The following is a 19,530-nucleotide window of genomic DNA, read 5'->3' on the forward strand; positions in this document are numbered from 1 at the left end:
TGTGTGTGCACGTGTTTAATCGTGTCTGTGTGGGTGTGCGTGTCAGACAGTCACCACTCTGCTCGTTCTTCATCGTGCCTTGGCTGTGTTTGGTGCTATACGTCGGTTGGTGCTATACGTCCGTTGGTGCTATACGTCTGTTGGTGCTATACGTCTGTTGGTGCTATACGTCCGTTGGTGCTATACGTCCGTTGGTGCTATACGTCCGTTGGTGCTATACGTCCGTTGGTGCTATACGTCCGTTGGTGCTATACGTCCGTTGGTGCTATACGTCCGTTGGTGCTATACGTCCGTTGGTGCTATACGTCCGTTGGTGCTATACGTCCGTTGGTGCTATACGTCCGTTGGTGCTATACGTCCGTTGGTGCTATACGTCCGTTGGTGCTATACGTCCGTTGGTGCTATACGTCCGTTGGTGCTATACGTCCGTTGGTGCTATACGTCTGTTGGTGCTATACGTCTGTGGGGCTGAAGGCCCCGCCGCTCAAGAGGGTTCCAGGAGCCTCACCCAGGTAGTAGTTGACGAAGTCGGCGGTGAGCGCCGGTTGCTTGTGCTTGCGCCGGCCGTCCATGCTGGCGTTGGTGTCGGCCGTGTCCACGGGGAAGATGTCCGTGCTGATGCCCATCAGCTCCGCCTTCCTCATCAGCTTCCGGATGGCCGAGGCGCTGGAGGTCAGGGGTCGCGGCAGCTTCTCCCTTGGCACCCAGGCCTGCGGCCGGGTGTTGCGCGACAGCTCCGCCTTGGCCCGGTACTGCTGCAGCCGCGTGGTGATGCGGGCCTTCACGCGCCGACCCAACACCAACGCAGACACACGCACAGTGAGTTGACCTGCATCGGTGCCCCCGGTGGTTTTTCTACATGTGGGGGTACGTGCGTGGACACGGTGGGCGCTCTCTGCTCACCTGGGCTTCAGGGGCCAGCTGCTTCTCCCTCTCCTGCAGGGACACTTTGCAGTAGGACTGCAGCGCTAGGTAGTTCTTCCGCTTCCACTTCCTGTCGAAGCGGTCGGCGTGCTGCTTGCAGTAGGCGAAGAATGGGTCGGCGATGTCCTGGGGACAAAAAACACACCGGTACAATTAATGACAAACAACCCCACAGACATCTGTTCCCGTCCCCCGTCCCCCCAACACCACAGACACACACACTGTGGTGTCCGTGTGTGTGCGATTGGCTGAGTCATCTCTCACACTCCTTCCCATACATTTGTCACTTTGTCATAGTCCACGACAAAACGCTGTTGCCATTTTCTAGCTGCTGGCTTTGTGAAATCGTTTAGGGCTTAAGGTGTTTTAGATGATGCTATCAGCCGTTTCACCTGTTGATAGTGAGGCGTGGGGGGGGGGGGCTGACTGGATACAGCGGACTGCAGCCCCAGTGCTGATAGAGTGCACAAATAACGCAAGGTGAATACATGATGGGCGGTGCAGACAGCTGATGGGAACAACCGATGCCTCGGTGGATTAGTAAACCCAGGCAGTCTCCATCTCCACGTCGAGCCGTCCAGGTCTTTTGCCGGGTTTACTGGTTAAGTTGGCGTTGTTCCCTTATTATCTTTGGTCTTTGTGAGGAACACAGCATAGCAGGTTCACGTCGGTCTGGACGCAGCGTTGAACATCTTGAAAGAAAAAGGCCCTCATACTACGATTTCTAAATAAAAGAATGTGGCTATTAAGTAGATTTCACTGAGCCCCTAAAATAATGTATCAAATACAGATAACTGAATTAGTTTGAAATAAATTAACATTTAGACTATTATATGATAATTTCAGCATGATTAACCCTTTCCAACGGGGTTCACTTTGTAATTGCTTTTGCCTTTTATATTTTAAATTAAACTAAACACTTCACAGAGCTCTGAAGTGGAGTAAGTTACACATCATTGTACGTAAGAATAAATAGCCGCTATCTTGGCTCCCGTTCCGACCGCGGGCCCAGCCTCCACGCCGAGGCCAGAGCACGGGCATTGGCGATGTAAACACGTAGAACGGGGAAGTACATTTGTCATAAGAAGTGCATCAATATATCGCTGTCGGTACAGAAAGGATGTTCATAGAGGGGCAGTTGGTATGCAAATTGCTGTGGGAGCTGCTGGACACTTGATGGGAAGAGAATGGAAGTCAATGGCCTGCCAACTGCCCAAGAGGAGGCTAGTCTAACAGAAATCATGGTTGATTTAAATCTCGACCTCGTCATTATCAACAGTCAACCTGGGGTCTTAGCAAACCGGCCAAATGCTAATCTAGTGTGAGTGTGGGTCCCTAGCTCAGGCTAGGGATCACCTCCTGCAGGCGCTTGGTGTCACTGGTAAAGGTTGAAGCGGGGCCAGGCCCTCCGGGGCTGCTTGTCCTACCTCCTCTGCGGCCGCCTCCGACAGGAGCCCCTCCCTCTGAGCACAGGTGACGTGGAAGTAGGACCGGCACATGCCTGCGTCACAGCTGATGCACACGCCCGTCCGGGCAAAGCGGGCGTCCTCACAGAAGCTGCACTCCTGCAAACGGGAAGAATAGGTAAACTAACAGAAACTATTGAGTTGAGGGAAGATTAGACTTTTTAATTTGGGGAGGCACCAATTCCCAGTTTACCTGATCAAAACTAGCCTAAAAAAACGATTCTACATCTCTGATACAGAGCACCTTATGATCATACATGTCAGATATTAGGGGAAGGTGATGTTTTTCCCTAGAGGAATGCTTGAATTTCGAGGATAAGATGGTTTAATTGCCAATCAATATAGTTCTTATTCACAGATTCCAAATGGTCAAAATCTTTAACAATAAAGTCCTCAACAGTACCAAAACATTGTTGGTGGTCAAAAGAGGTCAAATCAATTGTGTAGATAGAGATGGTTTTTTTTGAGTAAATGCGGTCTAGCACTAAGTGGGCCCAAAATAAATAGTGACCCTGCTGTTAAAATTTAAAAAAAACTACATCACAGTAATAAATTGTATTGCAAGAGTAAGTGTACCAAACCATATTTCTCTGCTAAAAGGTTCCACAGTGAACCTACACATAACATCAACAGATCCTAAGTAGTACTTGCCTTGGCCCCGTATTTTGAATAGTTCATCTCTGTCAGAGTGACTGGCCTCAGCTTATCAATGTCCCCAAACGCCACCCCCGGAACGTAGAGGGCGCAGACCACATGCACCCATCTGAGGGGAGGGAAACACACACCATCAGTTCATCACATCACAGTATAACATAAACTGAACATGGACTATGCATTTCAAATTCAATCCCATTTTGATTTCCCCCCCTCACAGAATATCTTGTGTTGCTGGTTGACTGAATTTGGTCCAGGTGACGCCACAAAGGGCAATCTTAAATTCAGCCAATCAGAAATAATAAGGGGGAGACCTTTAGGACCAGGATTATGTCCCAGTCTCTGAGGGCTGTGGGTTACATGAGGATCTGCTCACCGGCCTATATGTTAAAAGAGAGGGGGGTATTCTTTGATTCCTTCAACTGCGAGACTCAGGGAGTCTATACAGTCTGGCGTGTGACACATTTTCAAATGCCGACTTTAGGGAAGAGAATTGGCAGTCCAATATAAAGATATCCATCTCTAGCAAGCAGGCGCTTCACAGTTTAATTTGCTGTGTTTTTCATGCTCTAGTGAAGTAGTAAATTCGGGTGCAGCCTGGCTGAGGAGCCACTATCAGTGATAACGTGGCTGAAGCCTCCTCGCTCCACATAACACACTCTTTCTCCCTTTCCTTTTCTCACTCCTATTTTTCTATCTCTTGCTCTTCTTTCCTCCCTTCTTCTTCTCTCCCCCGCTCGCTCTCATCTCTTTACTTTAAGTCCCTTCCTCTCTCTGTCTCTCCGTATCTCTGTCTCTCTCTCTCTATTCTCTCAAGCCTCTTTCCAATATTGAATGTATGCACAATTTAGATAGCTATGCAGCATTTCCTTTCCCACTGCAGAAGGTCAATAGCTTTATTTGTTTCTCAACACCATCCAATCGCTGCGTCTTATAAAACGGTAAGAGAGTGAACCCTGGGTAAACGCCATGAGGCCACGCCCACCTCCCAGCGTCCGTCTCTTTGAATATCCCGTCCTGATTGGGGCAGAGCTCACAGCTGGGGGTCACCCCGTTCTTGCAGGCATCACAGAACCAGGGTTCTGTTGAGTTCTCTGAGGCTGAGCTCATGATGGAGTCGCTCTCCCCGTCGACGCCATAGCAACCTGAAACAAACCAAAATGGGGGAGATTATAATCACTGGGATGGCAGTTTTGAGCATGGCACTAGTCATCATGATTCATCATCTAAACCAGCTCTAACTTCATCCACTTTGAAACAAGCAAAGTGTTGCATGGTTCGTGTGCGAGTTGCACTTGGTAACTTTGAACTTTAGTTCTTTCCAGCTAGGAACAGTTTCCATCAAGCAGCACATATAAGTAAATCGCACTATGATGCAATTTAGCACAACCACCAAATGGAACATTTGACCAGACAGACTATGCCCGCGGACAAGCAAGAGGAAGAAATGACCCAAAAAAAAAACTAACCATTTCCAAGTTGTCCCTTTAATTTTCTGAGGTTGCCTAAACAATTACTTCTGCTGATGCACTTCCTATGGTGGCTATTACACCCGGAAAACGTGCTCCTTGCTACCAATGAAGGCAGCAATCAGTGCGCCGCCTCCATTGGGGGAGATAACGCACCAACTCCTAATTCAGTCCAACCAGCCCCCGGGCTCTCAGAGCAGTGGGGAGGACTCACGAATCAAAAGCTCAGTGTTCTGCATGCACGTCACTGTGGGCCACACTGGGGAATCAGGGAGACTATCGAAAGCAAACACTGGGGCAGATGGACTTGTTTATTCAGCTCTGTCCATTGGTTCAGCGAGCACTTGTGCCTTGTTTTCTTGATCGAGGCGAACCCTATGCCTCAACTTGTGGGACTGAATTGAAGACGTTTTCATTTTCCTCCTATATGAAAATATAAATTCAATATGAACTTAGGAGGTCCAGACTTGGTTTGATCTTTTACTCTTAAAGAATATAAAAAAAAACTAATCCGAGCAAAACAGACCATTTGAAAGAATCTCATATTTGGCCGGGGTGAGGCACATTGCTGAAGCATGCATACAGAGGGGCTACAGACATGGGGGATCCAACCCCAAACTCTGGTGTGGAGATGACCAATACATTGTCTTTTTTCAAAGAAAGATGAATATCCAGAACATTAACATTTTTAATTTTTGAGGGCTTAGGCATTTAATTGAAGGATCCCTTATTTTAAAATGGTAGATATAAATAAAGACAGTGTTTCTCCACAGCTTCTGAGCTTCCGTGCTTCTTCTTTGGGCTAACAGCTGGAAGTCCGGATTACACCAATCAGGCGGCTGATTACTCCAACGGGGCAATTAAGGCACAGCTGGGGCTTCATCCTGACCTTCAAATGGAAATAACCGCTTTGAGTCTTTACCGTCTAAGGAAGGGGAACCAACACAACACGCTCACCTCCTCTCCCCCTCCACAGCATGGGGGGCCTGGACGCAGCCCCCCCAGTAGGGCTCCACTCCACTTAATGTATTTTCTTTAGGAAACGTATTACTAAATATAAGATGGGAAAACAGTCGGGAACGATTGGTCCAGGTTTGACTTTGAGCCAGGGATTTGTTGTGGTCGAAGAGACTGGGCGGTAACCAACGCAGGAGTAGAAAGTAACCAAAAAACCGGAGAATCCTCCAGCATCTCTCTCTTTGAACCGCCACACAAAGCTCAGGCCACTAAAGCCCACGGGGTGGTTGGCTAATATGGGCTGAGCCGACGAAATGTTGACTACAGGACACCTTTTACCTATAATCCCCGCGGTAAGGATTACCCCTCGTCAGAAATGACGAACATGGCAGTAAAGAAATATATACCGGGGGAAAAAATGACAACGTACGGGGGAAGGAAGGGAGGGAAGCTGTTATCCCAGATCAAGATTGGTAGCTAGCAACCGTCTCCACTGAGGTTTTCTAAAAGCTAAAGAACATCTAGCACAGCTATCATTACTGCGGCCAGCAGCGTTAGCGGCTCATGAGATGTGTGTCTCTAAATGTGTGTACATGTGATAATACAAAGTGAGGATAATGAAGAGAGGATAATGAAGAGAGGCTTCTTTTTGTTGCTGCGATGAAGAGCTGTGATGAGCGCCTCATCACGGTGAGAGAGCCATCTGTTATTCTGACAGCACATTGATGGTTCTCATTTGGTCCTGGCAGCGGTCTCCCACTAATAGCCTACCTATAGCGATCAACACACACTATAATGTGTCTGCCTCAACCGTGGTCCGGCAAAGCAACATTTAAGCACTGCATCAGGTCGGCACATCCATTATCAGTACTGGTCAGAAACTACGCTCAGCGCACTGTGTTGTTACTGCAACTATTCATCTGTACAAAAAGTACTCAGAGGACCACACTGTCCAGTCAAATCATTGTGCTCTCATGGCTCCTCTGAAACATCCGTCACCAATATATCCGTCCACAACGGCCTCGCTGGGCCAGTTGTTCTCAAGAACATTCAGCGTGAGCACGTCTGCCACAAACAGAAACAACAGCAATAGCACCTATGTTTTTGTGATCAGAATGTATTTTAGTGCATAAACTTACAAAAACTCACCTAAATAAGACAGTGGTGTATTGCTATTGTTAACATCTGTGGCAAGAGCACGCTTACGCTAAATGATCTTTGGTAGAGTCAGTACAACAAAGTTATTGTGACTAATTATTTGCCAGGAGAGAAGGTTATGATATCATTGTCCGTAAAAACATATTTTATAAATATATTATTTTGATAGCCAACTCACGAAAGTACAGTGTATATTTGTTTAAAATGTTCTCTCGGGATCCACCGTCGGAAATGATGCGACACTACGAAAACGACAAAGTGCAATTCGTTTCCTCAAACATTTCATTGGTGGGGCATATGGGTACAGCTCATTGCAGCAATCTGGAATTAGTCATGTTCAATGCTTAAAGGCAATCTCTATTGCACATGTGCATATTTAATTTGACTTGATAGTCTTCAATTATGAAGACTAAAAGTACATTTATGAAGAATTGATGCAAGAGGAATTATTATTATTATTATTAAAAAGCTGGTCTGCAGTCGCAAAGACTATGTATGTGTGGGGTGCCGATAGAAGTGCTCTGCTTCAGAGAGGAAACTTAACAGAGGGTCACTCAGCATAACAGAGGCATGTTGGAACTGTTTCTAACCTGACAGCACCACAGAGGAAAACACACTAAACTACACTACTATTCATTTCATTTTCAGCACACACAAAACACAGCCTTTCACATAGACGGTACGGTTTATTTGTTTATTTGAACGGTTTATTTGCAGTGCAGTCGTTGTGTTGTCAGTCGTATTCTGCTTTTGCTGTATAGTATTTGTGGAGCGCCATCTCGACGAAGGAACTTAACAGCAACGTAAACAAAAACTCAAACATTCAGGAAAGCTGTTAAGTTTACTGTCCAGAACTCATTAAGATCGAGACAGAAGCAACGCTGCATTCAATTAATTGACGGAGGAATCAGTCAAGAGATTCGTCCGGGGAGAGATAACCAGGCACTTGACCTTGGCTAACAGAGCACAGCATTACACTTTAATGACAAATAAGACTACAAACTAAAAAAAGCCCTGGCAGATATATATTTAAAAAAAGGCAAACATAAAAAAGCTAGTTATGACAAGAAAGGAACGTAATAAGCATTGGGGACAGAAGTAAAAGCGCTGAGAGCTGTCGGGATGTCTAATGATGTCCGCTTGGGAAGAGACGCCGGAGAAAAGAGGGAATAATCAGCGTCGCGTCGGCCGGATACAGCACCTCTTCTACAAGGGAGTGCACACAGAGAGCCTGGCTCACTGCTGCTTTTGAACATCCCCCCTCCCCTGCCTCCCTTTCATCCTCATGTCTTCTCGTTTGTTAGGGAGCGTGGCTGACTAGATGACGTGAACCAAAGAGTGGAGAACGGTGGAACACACTTTCATTAGCTCCAACAAACGCCGGCCCCGTCTCTCATCTGTCCCTAACCAGCTCCTTCAAGTTGTTTTGCCCATTTCTGAACCACCCCCTGCTATTGAGTTTTCGAGCTCGCCTTGGGTATACAAACTCCATCTCCCTAACAAAATAGTTTCATTGACGATGTATATTGGTGTGAACGAGTGGGGCTGGGTTTCAGCAAAATGTTGTTGCACACTGCACTCCTGCTAGAATACAATGAATTATGATAGCATCGATGCCATTTGGACAAAGAGCAAAGGAAGAAAACAATGGCTGTTATGGGGTGCCAAACAAAGAAGCTTACGTGAAGCCACAACACAAGCCTGTCATCGTTTGCAGTAGTTTGGTTGGCTAACAGAGTGAGAATATTTCGGAGCACCATGCACACCTCGTTGGAGGTTATCTGAAACAGTATGTGGTCACCCTGACATGGACTGGAAGTAGGGCTGGACCCTAAATCTATATTAATAAACTAGTAATCAGTTAATACATTTTTTGATATTTCTGATTTATTTCCTATTTAACAGCATGAATAAATTTGTCGGTGCCATGGGTTCATAGTAGCACAGGCTAGTCGATTCATGATGACGTACATGCACGCAGCACCCCATAAACACACCGAGGGAAATCCCCATATGGTCATCCCACTACTCCTGGCGCCGTTCAGGTAGTTGACGCATGTTTCCAGCCCCTCTCACTCACAACAACACAGGACGACCTCCTGTGTGGAGTAGCGGACTACTGCTCAGAGCGGGGGCGGAACAGAGTGCGAAACTGTCGCCAAAGACTAAGTAATTGCACATAAGAAAGGTCATACCACTTGGGTTATTTGGAAGTAGTTAGGCTCCCTGAATTCTGACTAAGCTCAGACTAGCATTAGGTGCAAAATAGGTCGGCGGCCACTCGTCAGCAGAACGGATAAAATGTATGCCATTGAGAAAAGACGTGACGCCATGTAAACATAGAGCACTGCGGTCTAGTTTGGAGCGGACAAGTTAAGGAAAGGAGCCATAACGGATAATACCATCGTCTGTAAGGATCATACACCCACAACCCATTCAACCCCAGTCAACATAAAATCCCATGTGATATGCTTTGTACGTATCAATACATACAGGCAGAGAAACGGACAGCTACGCTGGTTTCTGCCCTCTACCTCTATTGTGGTTACTAAGCTTGGATAACAAATAACGAGTTAGACAGTTCCATTCTCATTAATTCATTGTGTGTTTGGATAGAATAAATGATGATTTGACTGCATGGTTCTGGATTGATAATGAGATTCAAAAAATGCTAATTACACGGCTTGTGCACCCGAGGCCTAAGGTTACGCAAGGAAGGATATTCATCTCCACAGACATTTCCTTAAGGTTAATACGCCCAAAATAAAATAAAGATTGTTCACGAGTCCCAAATCTCGAGTCGAGAGTCTTTTGACTTGATTGAGGAGGAGTCTCAATCAAGTCTCGAGTCAGTGTATGTGGGACTTAAGAGCGACATGAGTCCAAGTCTCAAGCTCAAGTCCCCATCTCTTATTGTACGTGTTCAAGGCTCAGAAGTCAGACCAAGGTGGAACTTTCTCATAACTATTCATAACCACACTGACACCAAACATTTTCAAATGTAAGGATTTATTAGCATGGTTGCAAAGCAGGCATGTCATTTATTTTATTTGTTTTATCATTATTCCGGCGCCTCATGTTCTGTAATCCGTAACGATACCAAAAAAGCTTGGTATATATCAGTCCAGTGCGTGTCTATTTCTGTTATAATACGATTCATTGTGGATAGATCAAGTGGATAACGTGAACATCTTGCAGTTGTCAAATTTGCCACACATGGAAACTGTAGGGAAGAAGGTCTCCAAGAAGCTTAGAACAGTCTGTCAAGTCAAAGGTTATATTTAAAGTTTAGAGGTCCATATCAATAAAATAATCCCTTTTATTATTATGGAGTCATGTACAGATTGGTAGAGACTATTGTAAATGGTGAGAAAACAACATGATTCAGAGATGAGCTCTAAAATAGATATAAAATAACTCAAATCAGGGCCAGACATTATTGCCATAAGTCCATACATTGCTCCATATAAACAACACTATGGGCCCACTGATGGCATCGGCCACCTTCTTATATGCGATCGCTCTGTAGGCACCGCTCAGTGGATCCAACTGGTTTAAGGATTTATTATCTATCTAAGTCTAGGACAGAAAATTGATCACGAATCTCTGCCCCCCCCCCCCCCCTGCCCCCTGAAAAATAATTGTATTGCAGGTTTACACAACCTTCCAAATAGGGAATTTTGCCGAAAGGTGAAAGGTTTGCTTGCCTGATACTATCCATTGTACATACTAGGGCTGACCAAATACATAATTTCAAGCTCTGAATATTTGTTAAATTTCCATACAAGCTACTTATACTCAATATTCAAAACAACAGCAATTCAATGCAATTTATAGACAGCATTTAAACGTGCGTATACATGAGGGATATCGATGCACATGACACCCATGTGGACCTCATTTAAAATGCCAAAGTACTGAGTTGCGGTGACAATATGTTGTTATGAAAGCTATGCACTCCAATACCCCCCCTTACCCATCCACTCACCCGCCGCCCAGTTATGCATCCTGGGGGTTTTTGGCACCAGGGTGCAGCTGGCACATAAGGGTGTCAGGCACCTGGCAGAGACTGGCCGTTTCAGATTGCACAGCTGTCCAGCTCCCCTTAAGATGGCAGCAATGCTGGCTCCCCCCCCCCCTCCCCCGGGTAGAAGTGTCTAGATCTTGCAACTACGCCATAGCAGCGATAAGGCATCATTCTCCTAATAGGGTTATAAATGAGATCAACCTTTGTATGGGCGGCTCCCACTGCTCTGCATGCAGCAGAAATCCATTGATGAATGTGAGGCAGTATATTGAATTTAAGAGATGTTTAAACTAGGGATTCACCAATATATGAGTTAGGGTTAGGAATGTACAGACATAAGTGTTGGGTGGCTTTCTTGTCTGGTCTTTTTTCTGTACTACTACAACTCCAGTACGAAAGTAATAAATGCGAAGGCGATGATACTCCCACCTGCCCTGACTCTCTGCCAGCATTGTGCTTGCTTCATTTCCAAGTTGCTTCTTGTGGAGGTGCCAATTTAACTTTGCTGCTTTGTTTCGAAGACGTACATCATCGCTTTTTGAATTGAGTTATTTCTTGGTAATGTGGATTTATTTTTATCTTCATTGATAATATATAAAAATTTGTTGTTTGTGGTTGCTTGTACTAGCAATGATTCACTTTTTTTTATCAGCCACAATAAGCCTTTCCACTATCTTGCAGAAACAACGTTTGATTACCAGGAGACATCAGGAATTAGGCGACGAGGCCTTGTCTTAAAAAAGGCTTTCTTTATCAAAAGGTGGTGGCGCTTGTTTCATGTTTGATTTTGATTTGATTTGATTTATTTGGAATAAAGACATATCCAAGGGATAGAGGAAAAACATGACAAAGTGCAAGCACTTATTTCCATCATGGTCCCTGATGTTACAAGACAGGACATATATCCACATAAAACAAAACATTAAACATCATAAAAAATTGACTATGAGAGGCAAAATATATAAAAAAATCTTCCCTAACCCTTGCTTACTGTGTTAAAGTGCTCCGTCTTCATGTGGTTTCTTCATACTAGCAGATTGTCGCTCAATACATTCATCTGTTGCTCAGTGAGCCTTAAAAATATGAATAAAGGACATACAACCTTTACCTTAAATGCCATTATTCATTGAGATTTTTTCCCTTCAATGAAAGAATTACAAATGATGGAGCTGAATGGGACTGTACACATACAACGCCATTTCAGTTTTGCAAAAAAGTTATTTACATCAAGGTCGATTTTTAACAGCTCTAGTCAAAAGTCAAACGGTTCAACCAATCACGATGAGGTATCTTTGTCCTAGTCACCATGGTCTATTTACATTGAATGACCAGAAGTTAGAGCCTGTTTATGTTTTACAACATACAGTACTTACAACATACAATACTCTTATTGCATCCATAGTGGTAAACTACATTTATAGACCTAATTAAATCAATCTGTTACATGATCAATTGATAGATATATTGATCATTAATCTAGATATAAGTCAGCACGACAAAACCAATGTTTACTTCACCTCGGTACGTGAGTATAGGTTGCTTTTGATAACATGGTGCAGCTGTATGGCTACAGCTTGTTTTGAATACTTTCTCCAAAAGAGTGAGACGACTTTGAGTTTTCAGGTTAACAACCTGAAAAACAAACATCTCCAAAAAATGGATGCACACCAGCTTATCATAACTCCCTCATCCGCAAACTACCATTCACTACACTATTTAACAATTGGTTAACAAATTTAAACTCCAGTATAATTGAATCCTGTAAATACAGAGGATATTTGGTGAAAAGACGGAGCATAAGCTCGCATTCACATGGGTAGGTTGAATAGCCCATCTGTCACATTGGTGTCGAGGCTGATGGATATAGTTTGGAAGCCACAATTTCATCTTTCGACTTGGGTAGAAGGGTTTCACTGTCTGTAGTGTATGTTGCTCATGAGATTTAATGTTGGTCTGTGCATCTATATTTATTGGACAAAATGTTTGTGCATGTTCTTTTCTTATTGATATCACCCAAGGGTACTAGCAGTCTCCTGAGAAGACGTGTGGTTTGTTGGTTTGCATCTTGTTCTGCGCTGGCATTAGCTGCATACTGTTCTCTCATATGGTGCACCACGGGCAGGAATGCTTGTTACAATTAAGGGTATTATATAAATTACCCAGTCTTTGTCAAGCTCAGATATTTATCACTTGCTTGGGTGCATCAGGTCAAAGCATATTAGCATTTTACTCAGCGAGGAAGCTTGCCGAAAATAAATATCTGGGTTTATTAAGGCAGCTCAAACACACAGCTGTTGATAAATACCTGGTTCTTGTCAATTTGCAATTGGTTGTGCTCTGTACACAAGCCTGCCTTTGTCCCCCGTGCTGCCCATGGGAGTGCAGACACCAGGGGCTGTTGTCCATGCTTTCTGCGTGATTGGCTTACAAAGCTTTTAGCTTTTACCACTGATCAGTCACTTAGACGCACCGGAGAGGTCTGCTCCCATACAAAGGATGAGGACATGTGCTGGATTAGCCTAATAACACATTTTTTCCGAACGCTAAATGATGCCAGGAGATTCCAGTTCCATACCGTGTGCATGTTTGTGTGGTGGACCAATGTAATGCAGCTGTACGACTCATACATCACCACAGAACCTTTATACTGATTCCCGCTAATGGCATCAGACGAGCTGCATGGTACAACCAGAAAAAATTGTTTGCTATGTCAACAAACTTACTTTATCATTTCATTAATTAATTAAAAGTGTAATACATAATTTCTACGGCTAGGGTTATCTCAATCGAAACAATACCGAAATAGGATGTTTTAGGACGACTCTGTCTAAAGTAGTGAGGAACATGGGCGCCATCAGAGCCAGGGAACATCTATCTGACGTGACTCAGGCACCAATCAATGTGAATGTGTCGTTGTTTTGGTCTTTTTAAAAAAAAGATATTGGATATTCAACAGATATAAACGCTCTGATTTGCAGCGATCCGGCGCAGGGAACTTAACACTTGAACACGGTTATGAGTGTGAGTGTGTCCATCGGTGTATACATGCCAAGGAGACAAGCAGCAGCACTCCTCTACAGAGACATTGTTTGGTCTAGATTTCAACAGGCATGTTAAAAGTACCCTGCACGAAACAATATCCCAACTAAAATACCAATCAGTGGAGCGGAGCTCTCAAGTTTAAAAATGTTCCTTATGAAATAAAAGGGCTTTTCTGAAGTATATCCCACTAGCTGTACAACAGTGAAAAGCAGCCAAATAACTGCATGGTCAGTGGAGCTCTAGTGTGGTTGTAACACACATATACTGCATATGATACAGGTTCAACTGAGTTACCATAAACTGTATATAATACAGGTTCAACTGACTGAACATATACTATGTATAATACAGGTTAAACTGACTTAACATAGACTTTATATAATACCGGTTAACCAAATACGCGTTGAGCTTTAGCCCGTGTATTTAAATCAAGTTTTTTGGTATTCCTATCATGCCTAATACTGATTTGTTAACTCCGGATTGATGCTATGAATGAATTCGGGAATCTGTCTTCTCAGCGAAAATAGCCAACAACAATCATTATTCCTGTGCGCGTTCTGATTCAGAAAAAGTACAGCAAGGAGGGGCTTTCTACAAACGGGTCTGTTGTCAGAATGTTGGTCAGAGAGAGAGCAACAGCAAACCAATGTGTTGCTCGCCGTGCCACAATGTATTGGAATCGGCGATGGCGTTGTTCTCTTGGACGGACAGAAGATACGTATTAAAAACAAAGTCTGTGCTTGGGAAACACTACACCTGCTTGATGGCTGGTGTGAGCCACCTGCCATCTCTACTGGAGACTGTTTGGGCGCGTTTCCCCGGAGGTTAGGGGTAAAGGGCCGATGACGCCATTTGAATGCGGATGTTACGTATTATACCTTTAATCCTTATGACATTGTTGTTTTAAATTTTAATCGGATGAATATGGACAGATACAAAGGACTTGGAAGAAGTTGATCAACTGCAAAGCCCAGCGCTACAGAAGGCGTTGGGGAGCAAATGCCACATGCAAGAGTCTCCTCAAAATATGGATACATATTGTGTAGTATTTTATATTGTAATAGGCACAATAAGTTGAAGCCAAGGGCTAGTGAATGTATAAGCCTGCTAAAGTCTTTACCTGCTCTACATGCCGATGAAAAGATGAATCATTTTATGGATCCTTTCCCCTTACATTGCATTTCACCAGCTGTCCCGATTCCTGATTAACTTTTTGACACACAGCAGAGTCAACTCCTGCAAGGCAACAAACCGACGTGTCTGAAGGAATTACTTTGCGTTATCTGCTATGCTCAAGGACAGATTGACACTTATGCCAAGAGAAGACAAGGTGTAAAACCAGCAACTCTGTAGCTGTAAGAGAAATTAATCAAAGAAGTGATATGCAAAGGTTTTTGTATCGTATAGATTGTACACACACACACACAGCTATTTAGATAAATGACAAAAAATAAAAAAGTAAGTTAGCATCACCATGCTGTTCCAACATGCTGTTTTAATGCTGGTAAGCTGTTCAACAAACACTCAACAAACCCTTGTCTAGCAATAAATAAACACATTGTAGAGAGGACTGCTACCATATGAACAGCCGGTAAGCTGGCAAAACATTTAACTAGTTGGGAGTTTGGTTTCTACATTTATAAATTATGATAAAGGAAAATGTCTTCCAATTCATACCATTTGGTTTAATTGAGCGTTCAACACTTTCCAATGTTTCGGCCATGGTTTACATGGTCAGAATACCTAGGTCTTAAAATTAGAACTCTGTAATTACATTTCTCCGATGGAGAGGTTTTTGGATTCCATTGTCACTCACTATTTCCTTATTATGAGAAGACTATTGTGTGAGATGTGATCTGCTGTGAAACCTTCATTCCCCCTCAGGGATGATTCAAGTATCTTCGGATTCGTCTACCTAACATCGGCAACGTCAAACATATCAGGATATCCATGAGGGAGGAACTAATGGCTGCCATGCCAACCCCATGCCGGGAAGCCCATGATGCATGTGCCCGTCTCAGATACGGCGAGTCAACAGGTGGCCGCTCACCTTCGTGCACCGTCACGCCACAGTTGTCACACTGGATGATCTCGTCGGCGTCCTCGCTGTTGTCCCCCAGACACACGCAGCAGATCAGGATGTGCTCCATCCGCTGGGCGCTCCAGGTCTGGGCCAGCTCCAGCGAGGGATCCTGCCGGAGACCGGGGGGAAGGGGGGGGAGACAGCGAGAAAACCAGTGAACCACGTTGCACCGCGCCCCCGCCCGTAACCCCCGATTTGCTGACCGCACATTGGGCGCTTGGCTTTGGGTAAATCCCATCCACAATGATGATGGACACGGCTCTAAGTCGATTAGCGCAGAGAGCTCGGGTTTGTCCTCCCGGGATTGTCCCTGATACCATCCAAACTTTCACCGGGATTAGGAGTGGACAACTTTTGTGCCTCGTTTGTTTGTGTGTTTGCTGTTATGTGCTGCCAAACAAAGTAGCTTACGTGTGAGCCATAACACAGCCTTGTGATCGTTTGCAGTAGTTTGGGTTGGCAGAAAAAGGGAGTTCTTTTGGCAGGAAACATGCAAACCTTGATCAAGGTTTGCTGAAAAAGCCTGGTGTCTCCTGAATTGTGACTGGGTAAAATCCTACACAAGACATTAGGACAATGTAAATCGATTTTATATTTGCAAACATCTACGATATCTAGTCATGTATAAGAGCTTCTAAATGCTATCAGCTGCTTGATCTTTGATATTTGCGTAGTTGTACCAGCAACAAAGAGTCAAGCTCATCAAATAAAAAGACACAATTGCACAATGTATGATGATTTGAGCCATAAGCAACGGGACGAATGGGATTGGTTCCCCACCTTGGTGAGGAGTCCTAGCTGATCTAGTTTACATCATCTTCTAGCCCAGGAACACACTCACCTTGTTGCCTTTTTCTTGGGACGTGCTGTCATTGGTCAGCTCGTCGTCAAAGGAGCTGTTGTTCTTGGCCTTCTTCTTGGGTTTACTCATCTCCTTGTCGCTGTCGCTGCTGCTGCTGTTGCCCTCCTTGTCCTCATCCTTGTCGTCGTCGTCATCGTTATCCCCGTCGTCGTCATCATCGTCGTCGTCATTGTCCCCGTCGTCATCGTCGTCGTCGTCTGTCCCGCTCCCCCCCTCCTCTCCCTCGGTGCCGCCGAGGCCTTTCTGCGCCGCCGCCTTGTTCTTCTTCTTGCCCGCCGCCGGCCGCCAGTCGTTGTCGTCCTCGCTGTCGTAGTCGTCCATTTCGTTCAGGTCCTCCATGGTGGTGAAGTCCAGCAGCGGCCGGTTGCGACGGAAGTTCCACTTCTTGGGTTCGGCGGCGGCGGCGGCGGCCCCGGCCTCAGCGCTGCCGTCCGCGTCCCCGTTCCCCGAGCCCGACCCCGACCCCTCTCCGCCGCTGCCCGCCGCCGCCTCCGTGTCCGAGCTCCTCCTGCTCTTGCGCCGGCCCTTGGCGGCCATGGCGGCGGCGGCGGGTTCTTTGCCGGAGCCGTCCGAGGAGGGCCTTCCCTTCTCCTCCTCCACAATCACGCAGTCCGAGGTGACCGCCTCTTTCCCGGCCTCCTCCACGCCGCGGCGTGCAGACGTGGCGTTGTCCGAGTCGCTGTCGGAGCCCGCCGCGCTAACTCTGGAGCCCTCCTCGTCGCTCCCGATGCCCGTGATGTCTGAAGCTGAAGAGGAAAGGCTTTTAGAACGGCTCCCCTAAACATACGAACGAGCCTTCAGTAGAGGGCCGTGGAAACAGGGCCGCTGGTCATCCTGATCTGCATCCATCAATGCCTTGTAGTTCAGGGAGTTTATCAAACGGAGGCCCCGTGTTGTCCGAGGGGCCTCCCCATTGGCCAGATTTCATGCAGCATAAAGAAGTGTGTTCCTTTCTTATTGCAAAAAGATTACAGAAAAAATTGAAACACGACACCATTACACATCCTAAGTGAGTGCATAAGATGAAGGAGGCGACAATAAAAGGAGAACCCGTGTGAGCCGAAGTGTTAGGAATGACACATGCTGTGGTTTACCTGAGGCATCGCCCACTTCAAAGTCACTGTCATCCGAGCTGTCATAATCCAAGGCCTCCAACAGGGAGGCTGCGAGGGGCTTCACCTGCCGGCGCTTCAAGCCACGGTCCACTAAGTCAGGCAGAGAGACGTTCAGTGGATGAAATGCAGCGTGGCAGAAACATGCAGCGCTCCTACTCTGCTGTATTTAAATATCATCGGAAAAAGCATGCCAAAGTGCAAAACATCTGTCTGGCAATTAAATGGCTGATCATGTCTGTGATATTCTGCTGAAAGGATGCCCTGAGGTTGCATTACACACACACACACACACACACACACACACACACACACACACACACACACACACACACACGAAGTAAGGGCTAAATATATGCATTTTCATATGTTTGAATTCATATTTCTTTAGTCTTAAACATCAGCATGTAGTGATAATGAATATGAGTCAGACGTTCTTAAAAATTATCAGTGGTTGTAGAACAGTGAGGAAAAAGTAAATTGACCAGTTTCAGAGGCTAATTATTGTTCGATGTTATAACATTTGCATGCCATGCATGTTAACCAACACACAGAAAGCAGATGAATGCATTACAGTAGCTGCCTTCAATTAAATAACACTAGGCAACCTCCCTGATGCTTGATTTATCCTGGGAACGTTACAACACTGAATACATCTCAATCATCCTCGTATTACTATTAGGTATATTATTATTATCAGAGTGACATTCCTACTTATGTGGTTGAAATATCTACTAGTGTCAAACGTAACTATATAATTATATTATACATGAAGAAACCGCTGTGGTTTCTGTACTTCATTACATCCTCATTTGTAATTTAGTTGTAAGCTTAATGGAGTAGTAGCATCATGTTTTGGTGCCTTTAGTGTTGGAATATAGTGTTGTACGTATTGAACGGCCCTTGAAGCATATCAGTCACCGTCTGTAGACTGAAGGCTCGTCTGCTGTGTGACTGTAATCAGCTGCTAGCAGACAAAGACAAAGCAGCCTGTCTTCTGATGTTCCTCGCAAGCTAAAGAATGCTAACAGACCACGCTAACCGAATGTTTATGAATGTAAATGTGCAAAAATCAACCTGTTTAAACACTGTGATACACTGTCTGACACACAACGTTGTTTATGAGCACTGAGGATAACCGGATGAAATATCGGAACGTTCAACTTTTACATGCAGCTAGCACTAGCCAGCGGAGCTACTAGCCCCGCTACTAACCAGCTAGCCCTGCTCGACTGGTTAATGGGAGGAGCAGAGCTAGCCGAGCTAGCTTAGCCGTTAGCATGCTAATGAAGCAGCAGAATCCCTGCAAATATGTCATGCTTCTGAATGCAAACACTCCTCCGTTGAATAACGACACGTTTCATGTCCACGAAGAATAATAATATCGAAAGCGTCACTCACTTTGTCAGTTTTGGGTCGTTTTTACTGAACGGAACAAAGAAGGTCTCCTTACACCATGGTGTGTGCACAGCGTAGCATAGCATGCAGCATCCCGACGTCCAGTCAACTGGAGGAGGTTGTCATGGAAACGGCGAGGATGTTTTGTCGTTTTTTTTCTTCTCAGACCACAGTGAGTCATAATTCAGTAAATGCTAATTAATAACATAAGAAGTCGTCTTATTCTATTCTGCGACTCTACCCATCTCTGTTCCAAAAGAGATTTTTACATGTTTTGGTTGTGCATCTCATTCTCATATAGTAGGTGTGTTTTAAAATACAAATCATACATTTTTGTTAATAAAGTATATAGATATACTTATAAATGTTTTTAGGCTG

At 44.9% G+C, this 19,530-nt stretch overlaps 1 protein-coding gene across 4 annotated transcripts in view; it reads right to left on the reverse strand.

Moving 5' to 3' along the window:
* The window catches only part of phf14 (PHD finger protein 14), a 60,623-nt gene extending 41,347 nt beyond the window's left edge, over positions 1-19,276 (reverse strand). For 2 of the 4 annotated variants that reach the window (XM_030347123.1, XM_030347127.1), the window contains exons 1-9: positions 19,156-19,276; positions 17,737-17,847; positions 16,622-17,388; positions 15,748-15,889; positions 4,030-4,189; positions 3,042-3,153; positions 2,352-2,489; positions 904-1,050; positions 509-800 (exon numbers count right to left, since the gene is read on the reverse strand). In XM_030347123.1, coding sequence (XP_030202983.1) covers positions 509-800; positions 904-1,050; positions 2,352-2,489; positions 3,042-3,153; positions 4,030-4,189; positions 15,748-15,889; positions 16,622-17,388; positions 17,737-17,847; position 19,156 — 1,870 coding nt within the window. In that variant the 5' untranslated portion in view covers positions 19,157-19,276. The remainder of the gene's footprint in view (positions 1-508; positions 801-903; positions 1,051-2,351; positions 2,490-3,041; positions 3,154-4,029; positions 4,190-15,747; positions 15,890-16,621; positions 17,389-17,736; positions 17,848-19,155) is intronic. The other 2 variants (XM_030347124.1, XM_030347126.1) reach the window with 2 other exon arrangements.
* Positions 19,277-19,530: the final 254 nt, after the last annotated feature.

The sequence above is a fragment of the Gadus morhua genome, chromosome 22 (genome assembly GCF_902167405.1).
Source record: "Gadus morhua chromosome 22, gadMor3.0, whole genome shotgun sequence".
Lineage (NCBI taxonomy): Eukaryota > Metazoa > Chordata > Actinopteri > Gadiformes > Gadidae > Gadus > Gadus morhua.